The sequence below is a fragment of the Salmo salar genome, chromosome ssa29 (assembly GCF_905237065.1).
Source record: "Salmo salar chromosome ssa29, Ssal_v3.1, whole genome shotgun sequence".
NCBI lineage: Eukaryota > Metazoa > Chordata > Actinopteri > Salmoniformes > Salmonidae > Salmo > Salmo salar.
The window spans coordinates 11027355-11048165 of NC_059470.1; the positions used below are offsets into that span (position 1 = coordinate 11027355).

Here is a 20811-nt window from a genome sequence, read left to right on the forward strand (position 1 = left end):
ATATATATATATATAAATAAAAATTTGTATTGCTTAGGGCCCCCAAAAGGCTAGGGCCGGCTCTGACTGCATGTGTGGGTATGGATGCAGGTACACAGACCCACGAGCCACTACGGCCCCTGATGAGTTTACATTTTTTGTGGCCCCCACCCCCATCAAAGTTGCCTATCCTTGGTCTACACCCACACACATACAGAGGTGTGTTGTTATTGAAGAGCTCTAGTGTTCTGTGGTTGCAGGTCTCTGGCCACCAGATAAACATGTGGTTTGGAGCCTTCTCAGCTAACAGCTTTTAGGCTAGTTTATTTACTTAAGGACATATAGACTTGTTCCTGTCTGAACTTCATGAGATTGTCCCAAGCGATATAACTAAAAATATATTGGCAACCTGCCTCATCTCAAGATTTAGGCTTCCAGTGCTTTAGACAAGAGCTGTATTGGCGGCTGATAGCAAAAATGTGCTATCACTGCTAGGCTAGAAACCACAGTAAAGGGAAGTATGATGTTAATCTCAGCCCCAGCCCTGGCAGAGAGACACACTCCAGGTGGGACAGTGAGAGAGGCATGCTAAGATCAAGGCAGACGACACTGGCTGAGATCAAAAACACTGCAGGTTCAGTTTGGAGAGCAATAACAGTGCCGAGCACTGCAGTCAACTATCTGGTAGTACTGGCACAAATCAGCACGATTGAAGCTATTTCCTGGTAATGTCATATAGTGAAGTAAGATATATATATACACATAAGGACATAAGGACATATATATATATACATTTAGAAAAGCATCTCTCCCAGGTAATCTTTTAATAAAGGTACTGTGAAAGGGTCATACTAACGCATTGTTCTGCAAATGAAGATGAGATGGAAATCAAATGAAGCAATTGAAATGTTCAAAGCTGAGTCAATTCCTTTCCCGCTCGCTCTACCCCCAACTAAACAGAAATGAAGAATGTAATAATGCATCGCTCCCCTGGGATACTCCTGAGCAATCAGACAGACGGCACAGACCAGGGTCGTGTTCAGAAATCAAGCAGAAATGGTGCTGGCCCCTAAATGAATTCCTCCAAAAAGAAATGCTGTTTTTTTCCCCAAAACGTTTTGCTATGATGTGCATTAATTAATATGACCCTGGCTGGACAGACATTAACTAGCAGCAACTCCCCCTACAGCCAACATAAGAGAGTCTAGGTAGAACCTTGGTAAAAACATGAACACTTCAAAGAGCAGATTTGCAATCCTTGATTTATTATGCCAACGTACACATACAGTCAATTCAGACTAGGAAACATGACAGGCTGTATAGTTTCAATAGTTCGACCTGGGTTTTATGCCAGTAAGACATAACATAAAAGTCAGTGTTTTTCTTAGGATTTTTTTCAGCAGCGGTGGAAAAGTTAGTGTAATGTGGGACATCCATGAAAATAATAATAGAAAAATATGTATAATAGGCTAACTATTGACCATCGTCTAAAAATCAATGACAGTTTACATTTGGTTGAAACCAATTTGGTAGCATCTTTGAACATTCAAGCCTCTCTTGTAAGATTTTTTTTTCTTAAACCCCACTGCTTTTGAAGATAAGTGACAACAAAAACCAAGAAAGGCTTACTCTCATGAATATATTCTTCTCCTTTGCACAAAAACGAATGCATAGATGTTTTCACTCCTACAGCATGAACTGCTCAGCAGGGTTGGAGTCAATCAATTCCATTTTTCAATTCAGTCAATTCAGGAAGTAAACTGAAATTGTAATTCCACATTTTTCAGAGAAGCATTGAGGATAATTGAAATTTGAATGCAATTTGTTTTTGGAATTGACTGAATTTAAATTGATTGACCCTCAACCCTGCTCGTCAGGAAGTTTGGGCGCACAACAAAGAAAAATGCTGGAGATAAACTAATTTAACACTTCATTTCACCTTCATTCAAAAAAAATACAATTCATTAGTGACACATTTCTTAGTGTAAGAAACCGACTGTATGCAAGACAGCATTCCATTAAAATAAGTTATACTTGAAAATTCTAAAAAGATTTAAAAATAAATAATTAAATGCAATAAGTAGTTCACAAATAATCCTGAAATACATTCTCAGACCAGAGAGAACATTTAACAGTTTTAACATTTGGGGTATTTTGTTGTGGTGTTGTGTTGACTGTTGATATTGCTGTAGAGTTGTTAATGAGGTGAATGTGGTGTGGGATGAATGTCGTGATGACACCATGTTAAATTCCACATGCCTTTATCAAAGACTGGGTCACCTCATCAGTACTAAGCAGCAGCATGTCAACAAACAGACACACGGACAAGTCTCAGTATAAATATAATACCACTTACTCGATGGTGGATTATGTCTTAGTGCCCCACTCCTTTAGTTTATTTAAACGTATAAACTTCTTCCACTTCCATAAAATACTTTGGACAGCCAAAGCAAGCACACATTTTTTGCATCCAAAAAATGACGCTTCCTAATTCTAGTTCTATACGGTCAGTGTTTCCCCTATATCGTTGCCGCTTCTCCAGATGATAAAAATAATTGTAGGGATGGTGAAACGTTTTCAGTTTAACTTGTTATGGATTGGGGGCAGTATTTTCACGGCCGGATAAAAAACGTACCCGATTTAATCTGGTTATTACTCCTGCCCAGAAACTAGAATATGCATATAATTAGTAGCTTTGGATAGAAAACACTCCAAAGTTTATAAAACTGTTTGAATGGTGTCTGTGAGTATAACAGAACTCAAACGGCAGGCCAAAACCTGAGAAGATTCTGTACAGGAAGTACCCTGTCTGACCATTTCTTGGCCTTCTTTGTCATCTCTATCCAAAACAAAGGATCTCTGCTGTAACGTGACACTTTCTAAGGCTCCCATAGGCTCTCAGAAGGCGCCAGAACGTTGAATGATGACTCTGCAGTTACTGGCTGAAAAACAGTAGCGCATTTGGTAAGTGGTCGATCTGAGAACAATGAGACGGGCGCGCGCGTGCACGTGAAGAGTCCATTTTACTTTTTCAGTCTTTGAACGAAAACAACGACTCCCGGTCGGAATATTATCGCTATTTTACGAGAAAAATCGCATAAAAATAGATTTTAAACAGCGTTTGACATGCTTCGAAGTAAGGTAATGGAACATTTTGAATTTTTTTGTCACGATATGCGCCGGCGCGTCACCCTTCGTTACCCTTCGGATAGTGTCTTGAACGCACAAACAAAACGCCGCTATTTGGATATAACTATGGATTATTTGGAACCAAACCAACATTTGTTGTTGAAGTAGAAGTCCTGGGAGTGCATTCTGACGAAGAACAGCAAAGGTAATCCAATTTTTCTTATAGTAAATCTGAGTTTGGTGAGTACCAAACTTGGTGGGTGTCAAAATAGCTAGCCTGTGATGGCCGGGCTATCTACTCAGAATATTGCAAAATGTGCTTTCACCGAAAAGCTATTTTAAAATCGGACACCGCGATTGCATAAAGGAGTTCTGTATCTATAATTCTTTAAATAATTGTTATGTTTTTTGTGAACGTTTATCATGAGTAATTTAGTAAATTCACCAGAAGTGTTCGGTGGGAATGCTAGTTCTGAACGTCACATGCAAATGTAAAAAGATGTAAGAGGTAAACTTAAATGACTAAAACCAGATATAAAATATCTTTAAGAATCACCAAAATAAAAAACTACACAGTCAGGGAGACCCTAAAAAGCCATAGCATGGGGCACCCAGGGATTTTGTTATAATATTTCAGTCACTCAGATGGCATAAGAACATGACATAAGCCATGGCAGAATGTGTAGATTTGCAGGGAATTCCTTTTAAAATTATAAAATGCTCTCTCTGCCCTATGGCAAAATGTGTAGAATTTTGTCTCTGCGGCCAAGAGGAGCACCTCTAAATTGCTTTTGCGTTGTGTGTGTCAGCAGTGGCTATTAGCACCAATGCCCCGTCATTTCCCCTGTCAAGCTGCCTGCACCACCGTCATCCCTTTGCCCCCCTCTCCCTTCCAATATGCATCCCTGTCTTCAGGACAAAGCCTAGTCTTTTTATATTCACATTCCCAGACTAATAAGAGGCTGCTGACACCTTTCCTCCTTCCTTCTGCACAGCACTGGTCTAACTGAGAGTATTTAGAGTTTAGAGTGTGATTCTGTCACTGAAAACATTTAACTATCCATATAATTATTATTATATATTTGTAATCATATTTTTTGGAGTGGCCGTTGCTAAATGAGTGGCCGTTGCTAAATGAATATAGGGGAAACTCTGACAGTATAGAACTAGAAAGTGTAATCTTGGTAGTGGAAGAAGTTTATATGTTGAAATAAACTAAAGGGGTGTAGCACTAAGACATAATCCAACATCCAGTAAATGGTATTATATTCAGTGTTTAATTAGAGCCAGATCCGTTTGGACTGTTTAGTTCCAGAACGTATTTGGCCAGATCCGACACCTCTCGTGGAATGAAAAATAATGTTCACTTTTTGCAATGTAAAAATTCGAATAAATGTGATCAAAGTTAATTCGAGTTGCCTCTTCGTTAATTCTCCTGCCGCCCCCCGTGTCTATTACAGAACTAGAATGAGATTCACTTATTATTATCACTCTTACTCTGATAGACATGAGCCTGCAACTCTCATATCTCTAGCATGCACTTCATCATTTATTTCCTTATAGAATCATAGGGTTCTGGAGATGCTGCCGCACACCTAATGAAGTGAAACACATTTGCCAAAGTTATAGAATTACTGCTGTCTGTTCAGAAATAAATGAAATAATTCAGAATAGCCTACTACACCATGAGAAGGTCAAACATTTTGCCACAAAGGATAAATCGCTTATTTGAAAAATAACCTAGCTGTAGAGTGTAGCCCAATAACTAGGCATAGCCTACAGTCGGGAACACGCAGCAAGTATATCAGTGAACAAACAGCACACAGAAAAAACTGGCCTTCCATAATATTTTAAACAGCCTACAATCACGGGAAAACACAGGTTGGAAAGCAAATGGCTCCTGCTGAAAAGACTCTAATCTGTCAGCTGCAGGCTACCAAAATATTTGATCAACTTCCTAATATTGTTTTACAAAATAAAACAATAGAGAGACAGGCTTTTGGCACAAGCACATAGGCCATCACCAGCTAGTGAGCTATGCATCATTGTCATTTTTAGGACTATGATTTCCTCCTCATATTGTAGCATATAATATGTGTCTCCCCACCCCTAGGCCCCTAGGCTATTGATGGATTCAAGACAAGGTCGTTTTCATTTGATCTCAGATTCTCAGTTTGTCAGTGTCAAAGTAGCCTGTCATTTCGATTATTTGTGCAGGTATTAAGGTGCTTTCAAGACAACTGGGAACTCGGGGAAAAAAACGAGACCGAATCATCACGTCGGTGATCTTCAGGTTCGAAAGTCGGAGCTCGAGAAAGAGGCCAGAGTTCCCCACTTGGAGTTGGATTCAAAACAGTCGGAGCTCGTTTTTTCCCCCCCGAGTTCCCAGTTGTTTTGAACGAGGCATTAAAAAAGATTATGCCAATGTCTTCCGTCATGTAAAATGACGTAGAATTCCATGAAATGCGTTTATAAAAAGGCCCCATTTGTGCAACTTCTGTAAGTCCCTCTTCTGCTCTATGCCACTACACAAATGTGATGATATGCATGCAATGCTTTATTATGAGAGCTCCCCAGGTCACCCCCCCTCTCACACTTACTTTTTGTTCCGGCACCTCCCAATTCACAAATTAAGCACTGATTTATACTGAGACTTGTGTCTGTTTGTTGACATGCTGCTGCTTAGTACTGATGGGGGTGCTCTAGTCTTTGGTAAAGCCATGTGGTATTTAACATGGCATCATTGGGACAATCATCCCGCACCACATTCACAACGCTCCAGCAATATCACCACTGAACACAACACCACAACAAACACATGGCTGCCAAGCTTTCCCAACTCCCAAGCCATGATTAAGGACAACATGTACTGACTGGTTCAGCGGTTTGCTATTCGTCACAATGAACAAGGAATTCGTCACACAATCAATATCAAATATTGATTGCATTGCACCAAATGGGTTTAATGTTAGTTCATTCCCACACTTTGTACCACACCTGAAAGTAATTGTGGTTTAACTGAGATGACCTTTAGTCCCAAAATGTTTTGCTTGTCAGCAATCAGGTTTTCAAGATATGTAACTTTCAAAATACAGAAATCACCCCCCTATGATGTATGTTGCATCATATGAGAAACAGGACAACCACTGGTGTACCAGATACCCCATGCGCCTGTCATCGATGTCTATTATTTTTTATGTAATAAATCATTTTGACAGTAAGCCTCCAAAAAGTAAATAATTCATAAACATTTTTTCCCCCATATGTACTGGGAAGCTAAGTTTTTGTTTCTTGGGCTTCAGGAATGTGACTGAAAAAGTCTTGAAAAGTAAAACATTTAACTGATTGAAAGTATAAGGGGGATATCGGCCATGGTCAAGGCTACGACAGCACCAGTACAATGAGTGGTGCTTACTCAGGTTTTCAAAAGCTCATATCAGACCAAGAGCCTAATGCTTCTTAGGTAGTTCTTTATGAACTTTAGTTTAGAAACTGATCTCTCCGCAGAAGCGACAGTTACATGTATGGTAAAAACAGCTTGATTGCCTTAGCAACATCAGGGAAACTGGGCAGAAGGGAGGCGTGCTTCAAATACAGAAGTTCTGCAACACCTTTAATTGAGCCTCTCATTCTCCTTAATTGCCGGCTTCAACACATTACGGAAAGAGATTAACTGTATAGGAAGCTCTGGGGACAGGTCGTCTGGATACTGGACAGCCAATAAATTGTCAGATGCAAGTAGATTATCGTATTTAGCAGACAACAGTCATTGAGGGCTTGAACAAAAAAAGCGGTTTGCGATTTTCGTTCATATTGGTGAACCGGCATTTGAGTTAAATGGTGTGCAGCACAATGGACATATAATGCACAATGTCTCAGGAAAGACTGTCTGGTTTGGCAAAAATACCCAGTATAAGAAACAGTCGGGCCCGCAACCTGGACCTACAGGCCGTGGTGAAAACATTTGCACACAAAAAAGGAGGACTTAAGGAGACTAGAGGAGTCTCTCAATTTGTATCTAATTTCATTTAGGCCTAATTTAATGTATACAGTTTATAAATAGCACCTAAATCGCAGCTAAAGACAGTATATAGCTATAGATAGTACACCACATTATGAATCCATCCCTAGTATCAACAACTTTCTATCTAAGCTGGGAGATGTCAGCGCGAGGACGGCTCATGTCATGCAGGTTCAGGTAGCCTATTCATAGGTTGCACCTTCGTCAGTCGGTCATGTCATTGTTATGAATGTTCTCAAGCAACCAGCTACCAACAGCGCCGTAGAGGTACCCTAAAGGGGTGATAAGCCCAGTCATTCTGGAACTAGGCTAACTACTGTTTCGTCTAAATTACACTAGAGGGCCTGGAAATATGATGACATTGTTAAAGTAGTCAAATATTTAGTAGGCAAATATTTAGTAGCAAACAACTTTGCCAGCATTATCATGTGGTCAAATTGACTTTAGACGGAAGGCAATGTTGTCATTAGTTTGTCAACATTGCTAACATTAGCTAGCTAAAATCCGGTGGCTAGCTAGCTAACGTTATACTGTATCTAAAAGTCAATCTGGTGACATCAAAATGATGACCAAAGGTTTTCCTAATAATTACTTGCCTAATTTTGAATGTTATTGTATTTCCAAGCCACTGTAATGCACTTTTGATTAAATCTTCATCAGCACTCATTGACGATGCATTGAGTAGAATGCTCAGTCGGGCATCAGTCCCAAAAAAACTTTCAAAACCAATATTGTGATGAGTGAATACAGGGAATGACATCTATTGGTAGCTGACTATGTATTTGACATTCTGCAATATTTGAATTTCCAACTGTAATTACTGAAAAAGTAATTACATTATTGCTACCAGCCAAAAATGGCAGCAATGCGACACCGTGTATAGCTTCGTGAAATGTTAGGCTTAACCTGAGAAAATGACGACCAAATAGGCCTACCAATAAACACTTATCCATAAGCTGAATCAAAGCTATGCCCTGGGTCCATAGAAATCCTATCATCGATTCAAGACATGCAGCCGCATACACATGTTGCAATTTCAGCACCATGGACAGTAATTGGTAGTATACTTTGTGAGTGACTGTCTGGCTGACACATTTTTAAGGGGGGGGGCAAAGAAACTATGTTACGCAACTGATGACAAGAAACATGGTCTTACTTTCTATTGCCAAAATCGAAGGGCCTTTCTATTGGCAAAATATGACTAAACTAAAACAATAATACATCTACAAGGCATGTTTTAGGACCACACTTACAGTTGAAGTCGGAAGTTTACATACACTTAGGTCGGAGTCATTAAAACTTGTTTTTCAACCACTCCACAAATCTCTTGTTAACAAACTATAGTTTTGGCAAGTCGGTTAGGACATCTACTTTGTGCATGACACAAGTCATTTTTCCAACAATTGTTTACAGACAGATGATTTCACTATAATTCACTGTATCACAATTCCAGTGGGTCAGAAGTTTACAAACACTAAATTGACTGTGCCTTTAAACAGCCTGAAAAATTCCAGAAAATGATGTCATGGCTTTAGAAGCTTCTGATAGGCTAATTGACATCATTTGAGTCAATTGGAGGTGTATCTGTGGATGTACTTCAAGGCTTACCTTCAAACTCAGTGCCTCTTTCCTTGACATCATGGGAAAATCAAATCAAATCAAGACTTCAGAAAAAGAATTGTAGACCTCCACAAGTCTGGTTCATCCTTGGGAGCAATTTCCAAACGCCTGAATGTACCACGCTCATCTGTACAAACAATAGTACGCAAGTATAAACACCATGGAACCATGCAGCCGTCATGCCGCTCAGGAAGGAGACACGTTCTGTCTCCTAGAGATGAACGCACTTTGGTACGAAAAGTGCAAATCAATCCCAGAACAACAACCTTGTGAAGATGCTGGAGGAAACAGGTACAAAAGTATATATATCCACAGTAAAACGAGTCCTATATCGATATAGCCTGAAAGGCCGCTCAGCAAGGAAGAAGCCACTGCTCCAAAACCGCCATAAAAAAGCCAGACTACGGTTTGCAACTGCACATGGGGACAAAGATCGTACTTTTTGGAGAAATGTCCTCTGGTCTAATGACCAGAGACCCCAAGCAAATTTCCAAGTTGTGGCAAAATGGCTTCAGGACAACAAAGTCAATGTAATGGAGTGGCCTTCACAAAGTCCCGACCTCAACCTATAGAAAATTTGTGGCCAGAACTGAAAAAGCGTGTACGAGCAAGGAGGCCTACAAACCTGACTCAGTTACACCAGCTCTGTCAGGAGGAATGGGCCAAAATTCACCCAACTTATTGTAGGAAGCTTGTAGAAGACTACCCAAAACGTTTGACCCAAGTTAAACAATTTAAAGGCAATGCTACCAAATACTAATTGAGTGTATGTAAACTTCTGACCCACTGGGAATGTGATGAAAGAAATAAAAGCTGAAATAAATCATTCTCTCTACAATTATTCTGACATTTCACATTCTTAAAATACAGTGGTGATCCTAACTGACACCAGACAGGGAATTTTTACTAGGATTAAATGTCAGGAATTGTGAAAAACTGAGTTGAAATGTATTTGGCTAAGGTGTATGTAAACTTCTGACTTCAACTGTAAATATTCAAATGTGTGTGTTCACCATTGTTTACTCACTACTACATTCCAAATTCTCACCTGATGACCTGTTCGTCCTCTCTCTGCCTCAACATGGGCAGTGTTCTCTCTCTCGCTCTCTCCACTGACTGTTTCTAACCCTTGCCATGACAACCAAATTAAATCAGAATGTAGGCAACAAGTGTTTTGTTTTTGTACTTGGGCTACAGTCAGCAAAGATGATCACTTGAACTGATTGTGCCTTTTAACAAAAATTCTTACCTGATGACCTGTTCGTCTTCTCCCTGCCTCAACATGGGTGGTGCGCTCTCTCACTCTCTCTATTGTCTGTCTTTCAACCCTGCCATGATCATATGTGTCACGTCCTGACCATAGAAAGCTGTTATTTTCTATGGTAGAGTAGGTCAGGGCGTGACAGGGGGGTTTTCTAGTTTAGTTTTTCTATATTGTCATGTTCTAGTTTTATATTTCTATGTTGGGTTTTGTTTGGGATGATCTCCAAGTAGAGGCAGCTGGTCCTCGTTGTCGCTAATTGGAGATCATACTTAACAAGGGCTTTTTTCTACCTGTGTTTGTGGGAGATTGTCTTTGAGTTAGTGTATGTTTCACCGCTGCGTCACGGTTTGTTGTTTTGTTATTCAGTTTATTTATATGTATTGCATAGTTTCACAGTGAAAATAAAATGTGGAACGATACACACGCTGCACTTTGGTCCTGCAGCAACGGCCCGCAGTCCGGAACCTCCAGCGGCGGTCCGCAGTCCAGAACCTCCAGCGGCGGTCGGCAGTCCAGAACCTCCGGTGATGATCCACGGTCCGGTGACACAAAAGCGGAGGGATCAGTGGGCAGAGCGGGGGTTACACCCCGAACCGGAGCCGCCTCCTCTGCTGGAGGATCCGTGGGATAAGAAGGTTCTGCGTACTGCACCAGAGCCGCCATAGACATTTGTCACCCTCCCTAACCCTCCCGTTGTTTTAAAAACATTTTTTTTTTAGGTGCATTCGGAGTCCGCACCTTTGGGGGGGGGTACTGTCACGTCCTGACCATAGAAAGCTGATATTTTCTATGGTAGAGTAGGTCAGGGCATGACGGGGGTTTTCTAGTTTAGTTTTTCTATGTTGTCATGTTCTAGTTTTGTATTTCTATGTTGGGTTTTGTTTGGGATGATCTCCAATTAGAGGCAGCTGGTCCTCGTTGTCTCTAATTGGAGATCATACTTATGTAGGGTTTTTTTCTACCTGGGTTTGTGGGAGATTGTCTTTGAGTTAGTGTATGTTTCACCTCTGCGTCACGGTTTGTTGTTTTGTTATTCAGTTTATTTATATGTATTGCATAATTTCACAGTGAAAATAAAATGTGGAACGACACACACGCTGCACTTTGGTCCGCTCCTTCCTACGACAACCGTGACAATATGACCAAATACCATTATCATATGACAAAAATGGCTGACCTTAACAATGATGGGGTTAGCTTATTAACATGATTTAGATGGTGATTTTATTAGCAAAATTATTTTTTTACCTGGCAATATGTAAAGCTAGCTGTCTGACTACATAGACTGGTACTATTATGAAATGTACAGTTTAGTTAGCTAGCTATGTAGCCATTAATTTACTTACAGTTCTCTGCAACAACAAAAATATTATGTCCTACACTTTTCTACTCTTTGGTGTTGTTGTGCACCTCCATTAAGGGCACTAGCTACGTTTTCACTAGGGTGAACACTGACTCATCTGAGTTGAAAAGTAAAAGATCTAGCTTTGGTGCTAGCTTAGCTGGCTAATGTTAGCCTAGCCAAACTAGCATTGCATCACTTGGTATAAAACTATTTTTACACAATATCTCATCACCAGTAGTTCGCTAGTTACATAGCAATATAGCAATACATTTATGAAATGTCCATGACCTTTTACTCGTTTCAAATGTTCCAAACATTTACACATTGGAGTGCTATGAATATAGCTACCTCTCCTCAGCAAACGCCACAAAGAGAAAGAGAGAGCGCATAGTGAAAGGGAAAGAGAAGAAATTGCGCATTGCTCCGTTCATCTTCCAGGCCATGGGCTGGCTGCCTCTAGGCAGTGGGGACCGGGCACAACCAAAAGCGTATTTAGCGTCAGCGGTATCCAATCATAAAATGAGGAACTGAGTAGCACTGTGGTGAAAAGCCACATAAAGCCAGTAGTTGCCTGGCTCTTTAGAGTAAACTTTACCTGTTTCTAATATTGAGGGGGTAATGACCCCCTGTCCCCCCCCCCCGCAAGTTATGCGCCTGGTGGTGTGAGTGTGGGCGCACATGGTGTGTATGTTTGTGCATGTGTGTGTTAGCACGCATGTGTTTGTATGTGTGTGTGAGTGTGAGTGTTTGGGTGGCCGCATGTGTGTGTTTAGCTGAAGATCAAAGCGTCTTCTGTTATCACACAGAGCGACGCTGGGGCTGCAGACCTGAGATGATTTGAAGTCACAAAGAGACTTAACGATCAGTCTGGACCAGACGCACCGCCGCCATCGTTACGACTAAATGCCTGAGCGCTAGGCTGCAACGGTGAGCTCGGCTAGTAGGCACAATAACAAGGGACCTGGGTCCTTGCCTTTCATTTACAAAGGGACACAGTGACACACAGACCAAGGGCCAGAAATTAATCTCCAGCTGGTCTATTGCCTTGTGACTGTCGAGAAGGAGGTCAAAGTTAAGGGGGAATACAACCACTTTTCAACCTCATAATCATTACGTCCAGCATCATACCAGTGTCTCTGAGAAAAAAGCAAATTTCTACGTTATGTACTTAAAAAGATATGAAAAAACATAATTACGTAGAAAACAGTGATTTTCTAAGGCTATGAGATTCAAGGTGATGGAGGGAGCAGGGAAATGGCTAGAAACACATTGCAATTTTTACCTTTCAATGCAATTTCATGATGCCATTTTTTAGGACCATAAAAACTTGTTGCTTTTGTGTAGACACTGTATGGTGCTGAAGATAATACAGTGCCTTCAGAAAGTGTTTACACCCCTTGACCTATTCCACATTTTGTTGTATTACAGCCTGAACTCATTGATTAAATATATGTTTTTTTCTCACCCATCTACACAAAATACCTCATAATGACAAAGTGAAAACATGTTTTTAGACATTTTTGAAAATGTTTTGAAAATGAAATACCGATATATCATATTTACATAAGTATTTACAGCCCTGAGTTAATACATGTTATAATAACCTTTGGCAGCGATTACAGCTGTGAGTCTTTCTGGGTAATTTGTCTCCCAGTGTCTGTTGGAAAGCAGACTGAACAAGGTTTTCCTCTAGGATTTTGCTGTGCTTTGCTCTATTCCGTTTCTTTTTATCCTAAAAAACTCCCTAGTCCTTGCCAATGACAAGCATACCCATAACATGATGCAGCCACCACTATGCTTGAAAATGTGAAAGGTGGTTCTCAGGGATGTGTTGTGTTGGATTTCCCCCACACATAACGCTTTTTATTCAGGACATAAAGTTAATTTCTTTGCCAATTGTTTTGCAGTTTTACTTTAGTGCCTTGCAAACTGGCATGCATGTTTTAGAATATTATGTATAATGTCCAGGCTTCCTTCTTTTCACTCTGTCATTTACGTTAGTATTGTGGAGTAACTACAATGTTGTTGATCCATCCTCAGTTTTCTCCTATCATAGCCATTAAACTCTCTAACCTTTTTAAAGTCACCATGGTCACCAAGTCATCATGGTGAAATCCTTGAGTTTCCTTCCTCTCTGGAAACGGTATCTTTGTTGGGACTGAGTGTACTGATGCACCATCCAAAGTGTAATTAATAACTTGACCATGCCTAAAGGGATATTCAATGTCAGTTTTTTTTACCCATCTACCAATAGGTGCCCTTTGCAAGGCATTGGAAAACTTCCCTAGTCTTTGTGATAGAATCTGGGTTTGAAATTCACTGCTCGACTGAGGGACCTTACAGATAATTGCATTTGTGGGTTACACAGATGAGGTAGTCATTAAAAATAATGTGAACTCTATTACTGCACACAGAGTGAGTCCATGCAACCTTTTATGTGACTTTTGAAGCAAATTTTTACACCTGAACTTATTTAGGCTTGCCATAACAAAGGGGTTGATCGCTTATTGACTCAAGACATTTCAGCTTTTCATTTTTAATGAATTTGTAAAAAAAATTAAATATCATTCCACTTTAACATTATGGGTTATTGTAACACAACAAAATGTGGAAAAAGTCAAGCGGTGTGAATACTTTCTGAAGGCACTGTAAATATAAAAAGTGGTGGAATGACCCTTTAATAACCTATTGTTCTGGTCTCTTTCTGGGGTACTTTAAGGTGATTCACCCTCAGTCCACACACAGCAGGTTATGATGAATGACTACCTAAGGGTGTGCTGAGCTTTAATTTGATATTAAGTATTCATCCGCCAAAAGGTCCCCTCGTCCTGTTTTTCATTATCATCTAATCACTCTGTTCTCGGGTTGTCTACTTTTTCTCCTCAGAGAGTTGCCCAGGAATATTTGGACTACTGTAGTTCTAGATTAAAGAGGATTGAGGAACTAATGCAGTTTAGGCTCTGTTCATTATTCTAATAGAGACCTCACAGGTAAATCCAGACATTCTCCCTGCCTGTCTCAGAGGGTTATCTGGGGTGTTCACTCTGTTGGCCCAAGTGTTTCCCCTAAATAGTTTTTTCTTGGCGGAACACCAAGCCCCCTAAAGTAACAGAGTTCTGGTAAGCCTCCGCCCTTCAGCAAACAAAGGAAAGTATGAGGAGCTCAACAACAATGACAGGAATCCAGGAATCCAGTAATAGGTTTTACCCAGAAATAAATTACCAACAAGCACTAGTTCATGGTAAACAGGTTTGGTGCTACAAATATCCAGTGGTGTAAAGTACTTAATTAAAAATACTTTAAAGTACTACTTAAGTCTTTTTTTGGGGGGTATCTGTACTCTACTTTAGTATTTATGTTTTTGCCAAGTTTTACTTCACTACACTCCTAAAGAAAATAATGTACTTTTACTTTTTATAAATTTTCCCTGACACCCAAAAGTACTCGTTACATTTTGAATGCTTAGCAGGACTAGAAAATGGTCCAATTCACACACTTTAAGAGAACATCCCTGGTCATCCATACTGCCTTTGATCTGGCGGGCTCACTAAACACAAATGCTTTGTTTGTAAATGATGTCTGAGTGTATATATATATATTTATATGTATATAAATTGTGCCGTCTGGTTTGCTTAATATAAGGAATTTGAAATGGTTTATCCTTTTACATTTGATACTTAATTTTAGCAATTCCATTTACTTTTGATACCCAAGTATATTTAAAACCAAGTACTTTGAGACTTTTACTCAAGTAATATTTCACTGGGTGTCTTTCACTTTTACTTGAGTTATTTTCTATTAAGGTATCTTTACTTTTACTCAAGTATGACAACTGAGTACTTTTTTCACCACTGCAAATATCAAACCACTTTTTTTGACAGGGGGCAACAGAGGTAAGAAGTGGATCCGTCCTTTGTATCCTGCTGAGTAATGGTAGGGGAAACACTGTTGGTGTACTGTACCTCTATCTGGGAGCTGTTGTCAGTGTCCTGGCTGTCCTCTGCTGAGAGCAGGCCTGGGAAGTTCCCCTCAGGCTGGTCTTGACTCTGGTCTTGGTCCTGCTGATCCTGGTCCTGGCTGGCCCTGTTACTGTCCATGTTATGTGGTTGTTCTGGGGACAGCCATCTCCTCCACCGGTGACTGTACAACTTCACATCCACTGCCACGTCCTCCTCAGCCAGCGGCTGCCCCTGCAGGTAGGAGTAGGAGACCCCTGGGGAGCACAGATAAAGAGGAAGAGGGGAGATAAGTAAAAGTGGTACAGTATAGGAGGAATAGGCTGTTTTTAGTTGCAGTGACATAGGTACACTTTATTCTAAGAGAAATAAAGCAATAATGTAAACATGTTATGATTTAGAAATAGATAGATTTATAAGTTATGAGTAATTTTTTTATCATACCAACATTTTCCTTTCCTCAAAAATGTAAAATGTGATTACAATATAACTCCTTAATTAGCTCAATCATTCTGCTCTCTCCTCAATATAATTTGTAAGCCAAGACATTCTCAACTATTGACCTTTTTAAGTAGTTAAACTGAAATGAGAAACGGGCTATATTGTACACCAGTGGATCCTAGCAGCATAATTATATAGAACAATAATATTTTTATGGTCAAAAAGGCAGTGGTCCAGTGGTGGAGCCAAAACTCTGGTCTGGTCATTAATCTTCTGCCACTCTCATAACTCACTGTCTCAGTGGACTATTCCTCATTGCTTTATGGAGAAATTATACTACTTTGGATGAAACACATGCAGAATAGCATTGAAGCAGTGACTCAGCATATTTAAGACACACCAGTGGCCCATAGTCATACCTAGCTTACCTAGGGCCAAGAGTTTTTCCTGACCATGTGAGCTGACCAGGATAAACTCTGATCAGGTCACAGTGAGGACAGGACACACAAACACACACGTGCCTCACGGATCCAAAAAGTTGGACCCGTCCCAAAATGGACCTGGGGCTTTCCCACCTAGACCCAATATGCATAAATAAATAAATACAAATAATATAGAGACCCGTTCCGAACGGACCCAAGGACAACTAGACCCGTTCTGAATAAACCTGTTCGGATCCAGACTCGGTTCGATCCAATCTGAGGGAGGGAAAGCAGTGGAAAAATATGTTTTTAAGCTACTTTATTAACCGGAGCTGATACAGTGTGAGAGGAGGGAGAGCGGTTCCACTCAAGCAGGCAGGGGAGGGACCATACTGTGAGCAAGTGACATGAGGAGCAGGGAGGAGGGAGGGAGAGAGGAGAGACAGCAAACAAGCCTAATAGACTAATAGCTGCCATAGCTAGGTTATTTATCGTCAAATATGATTGCGTAGTACCTGTCTTGGACTGCTTGTCTGCATCAAACCGGGACAAGAACCTAGTTAAGCTAGCTATCGTTAGCTAGCTAGACTACCTGAGGCTGCAGTGCATGCGCTTTCTGATCTTACAGTTACAAATAACATCTCCATTCAGAAAATGAAGTAGCAGCCTGCCTACCTGTTAGCTCTTGTTTGTTGTAGCCTATTATTATACCATTTTTCTCTCTCTTTTTCTACTGCAGGAGTCGTGTTTGGAAATGCACAAGCCCTTCGGGACAAGTCAGTTAAAATTACACATACTGTACCCGAGACCCGTGACAATCATATCAGATCCGACCCAGATCCGTGACATTATCCGGATCAGGTCTCGGTATTTGGGTACAGGTGAATCCGCAAAGACCTCTAACGCACACACAAATGCATGCAAAAACGCACACTCGTGACACCAGGCAGATCATCACTTCAGACAGTGTGTCCTAGAGCCTGCCTGGCATAGGTTTATCCTTTTAATCACTTTCCCACTTACAGTTTTTCCCCCAGACTCATACAAAAACTGACATTAGTTCAAAGCCTGCCTGCCTGACCGTTAATGTCATTCCAGCTATACTAATGAGGGTAGTTGTATAAACAAACAACAAATGGCTGCCCCCCCCCCCTCGCCTCATCCTCCCTCCCCTCGGTCCTCCCCTCTCTCTCTCTGGGCCCCAGATAGACCAGAAGTGTTTACCATGAGAGCAGGACTAGGGAGGTGAGAGTGGAGTGGAGAGGCTTAACATGCTAATGTGCCCAAAGTGGAGGCTGACAGTTTCACTCTGTAATGAGCATCCGCAAAGTAAACAGCTCAGAGACCAGCTGCTGCACGGATGAGACCACAGAGACTAACTAACTAACTAACTAACTCTCGCACACACACACACACACACACACACACACACACACACACTTGCAGGAGAAACTGCAAGAATTCTAAAGTTAATGCTGAGGACACTACACGGAGTCCAATGTGCTGTACTCTAAATGTACTACTGGCTTAACTAAACTGTATATATTGACATCACAGACAATGCCAGTCATCAGTGGCAGCAGGTAGCCTAGCGGTTAAAGAGCGTTGGGCGCATTAACCAAAAGGTTGCTGGTTTGAATCACCAAGCCGACAAACTGTCAATGTGCCCTTGAGCAAGGCACTTAACCCTAATTGTGCCTGTAAATCACTCTGGATTAGCGTGTCTGCTAAATAATGTGAATCACTAGACCACACGTATGAAACCATAGTCTCTATCAGTAGACCACACTTTCTCTGCATCAGCTAATCTTTATCATTTTAAACCACAGGTCATTCTAAAAGTCTATCAATAAAGGTTGGACAAATCTTTCCGGAAGTTCTTTAATTCAACACAATTGGATGCTGATCACAAGGCTAAAACATAACAAAGTTGACTGACGCAGACAGACTCCCAAACAGAGTCCTTGAGGCCCCTCTCACCACCACCCCCCTGTGAGCTCTTCTCATTATGAAGTCTAGGCAGCTATGTCTGTTTGGAGTATGTAGCATGCTGCTAATTACTATTCAGATCTCAATGCTGTTGTTCTTAGGTGTCTAACACTGCCCCTGTAGCCAAGCATGCATATCCCCCCCCCACTGAGACAATGTATGCCTGCAAGATCCCCTGTCAAAGAACACTGTATATTTCGATCCAAGGGGAACATACAGTATACATTCCACGAACACATACATCATCTCTCACCCTCCAAAGGATCTTTGTTAGACACTTCAATATACACTGCACAAAAAAATAAAGGGAACACTAAAATAACACATCCTAGATCTGAATGAATGAAATAATCATATTAAATACTTTTATCTTTACATAGTTGAATGTGCTGACAACAAAATCACACAAAAATAATCAATGGAAATCCAATTTATCAACCCATGGAGGTCTGGATTTGGAGTCACACTCAAAATTAAAGTGGAAAACCACACTACAGACTGATCCAACTTTGATGTAATGTCCATAAAACAAGTCAAAATGAGGCTCAGTAGTGTGTGTGGCCTCCACGTTCCTGTATGACCTCCCTACAACGCCTGGGCATGCTCCTGATGAGGTGGCGGATGGTCTCCTGAGAGATCTCCTCCCAGACCTGGACTAAAGCATCCGCCAACTCCTGGACAGTCTGTGGTGCAACGTGGCGTTGGTGGATGGAGCGAGACATGATGTCCCAGATGTGCTCAATTGGATTCAGGTCTGGGGAACGGGCGGGCCAGTCCATAGCATCAATGCCTTCCTCTTGCAGGAACTGCTGACACACTCCAGCCACATGAGGTCTAGCATTGTCTTGCATTAGGAGGAACCCAGGGCCAACCGCACCAGCATATGGTCTCACAAGGGGTCTGAGGATCTCATCTCGGTACCTAATGGCAGTCAGGCTACCTCTAGCGAGCACATGGAGGGCTGTGCGGCCCCCAAAGAAATGCCACCCCACACCATGACTGACCCACCGCCAAACTGGTCATGCTGGAGGATGTTGCAGGCAGCAGAACGTTCTCCACGGCGTCTCCAGACTCTGTCACGTCTGTCACATGTGCTCAGTGTGAACCTGCTTTCATCTGTGAAGAGCACAGGGTGCCAGTGGCGAATTTGCCAATCTTGGTGTTCTGTGGCAAATGCCAAACGTCCTGCACGGTGTTGGGCTGTAAGCACAACCCCCACCTGTGGACGTCGGACCCTCATTCCACCCTCATGGAGTCTGTTTCTGACCGTTTGAGCAGACACATGCACATTTGTGGCCTGCTGGAGGTCATTTTGCAGGGCTCTGGCAGTGCTCCTCCTTGCACAAAGGCGGAGGTAGCGGTCCTGCTGCTGGGTTGTTGCCCTCCTACGGCCTCCTCCACGTCTCCTGATGTACTGGCCTGTCTCCTGGTAGCGCCTCCATGCTCTGGACACTACGCTGCCAGACACAGCAAACCTTCTTGCCACAGCTCCTATTGATGTGCCATCCTGGATGAGCTGCACTACCTGAGCCACTTGTGTGGGTTGTAGACTCCATCTCATGCTACCACTAGAGTGAAAGCACCGCCAGCATTCAAAAGGGACCAAAACATCAGCCAGGAAGCATAGGAACTGAGAAGTGGTCTGTGGTTACCACCTGCAGAACCACTCCTTTATTGGGGGTGTCTTGCTAATTGCCTATAATTTCCACCTGTTGTCTATTCCATTTGCACAACAGCATGTGAAATTTATTGTCAATCAGTGTTGCTTCCTAAGTGGACAGTTTGATTTCACAGAAGTGTGATTGACTTGGAGTTACATTGTGTTGTTTAAGTGTTCCCTTTATTTTTTTGAGCAGTATATATGGTGGAAAGTTATGAAAAATGAATAATTCGGAACACACCATGACTGGAAAATAGAGACCCTTAACAAATGTGTTGTGCTTTTCATGGAATGTCTTTCTCTGAGTCACTGTGAATAAAAACCACATGCGCTGGTGTCTGTTGATCACTCTCTCTGTAATGGTTTATACTTCTCCCAACTGGTTCAGGGCCAGTGAACTCTCTCATTATCAAGGAGAGACTCCATGGTCTGTGTTAGTCATTTTAGAGGGGAAAGTACAGACCCCTGAGGAACACCCCGAATAATATCGTAGCAGGACGAGGCTTCTCCATGGATGTGTGAGTTCCTTCAGCTTTGTGTGAGAGAAAATCTTCCCCCTCCGTTCCTCTTTTACCCCCCCCTCCCCCGAATGCCCTGCAAACCTTTGCTGTGACTCTCAAGAGTGGCTCTGTTCGCCCGACTCACACCTGTCAACACGACTAATCCACAAACGCCAGGAGAACTGTAATTTGGTTTCACCAAACGCTTTCAACGACATTTAGAAGATCATGAAATCTCGGTGCAACCCTTCTTTTCATTCTCTTCCTGGGTATTAGGGTCCCGCTGGTTTTCCCCTTTGGTTGTCTACCTGACTCAATGGCACTGACAGGGCACTTCCGTACAAGGGTTCGCCCATACTGGAGAGAGGAATGTTGTGTGTGTGTGTGTGTGTGTGTGTGTGTGTGTGTGTGTGTGTGTGTGTGTGTGTGTGTGTGTGTGCGTGCATGAGTGCATGTGTGCATGTGTGCTGCATGTGTGCTGCATG

General features: G+C 41.7%; 1 protein-coding gene across 2 annotated transcripts in view; it reads right to left on the reverse strand.

The window, feature by feature from the left end:
* Positions 1-20811, reverse strand: part of LOC106590128 (plexin domain-containing protein 2) — a 192421-nt gene that overhangs the window by 85732 nt on the left and 85878 nt on the right. For both annotated transcript variants that reach the window (XM_014180733.2, XM_045710524.1), the window contains exon 2: positions 15321-15571. In XM_014180733.2, the coding sequence (XP_014036208.2) occupies positions 15321-15571 (251 nt within the window). The remainder of the gene's footprint in view (positions 1-15320; positions 15572-20811) is intronic.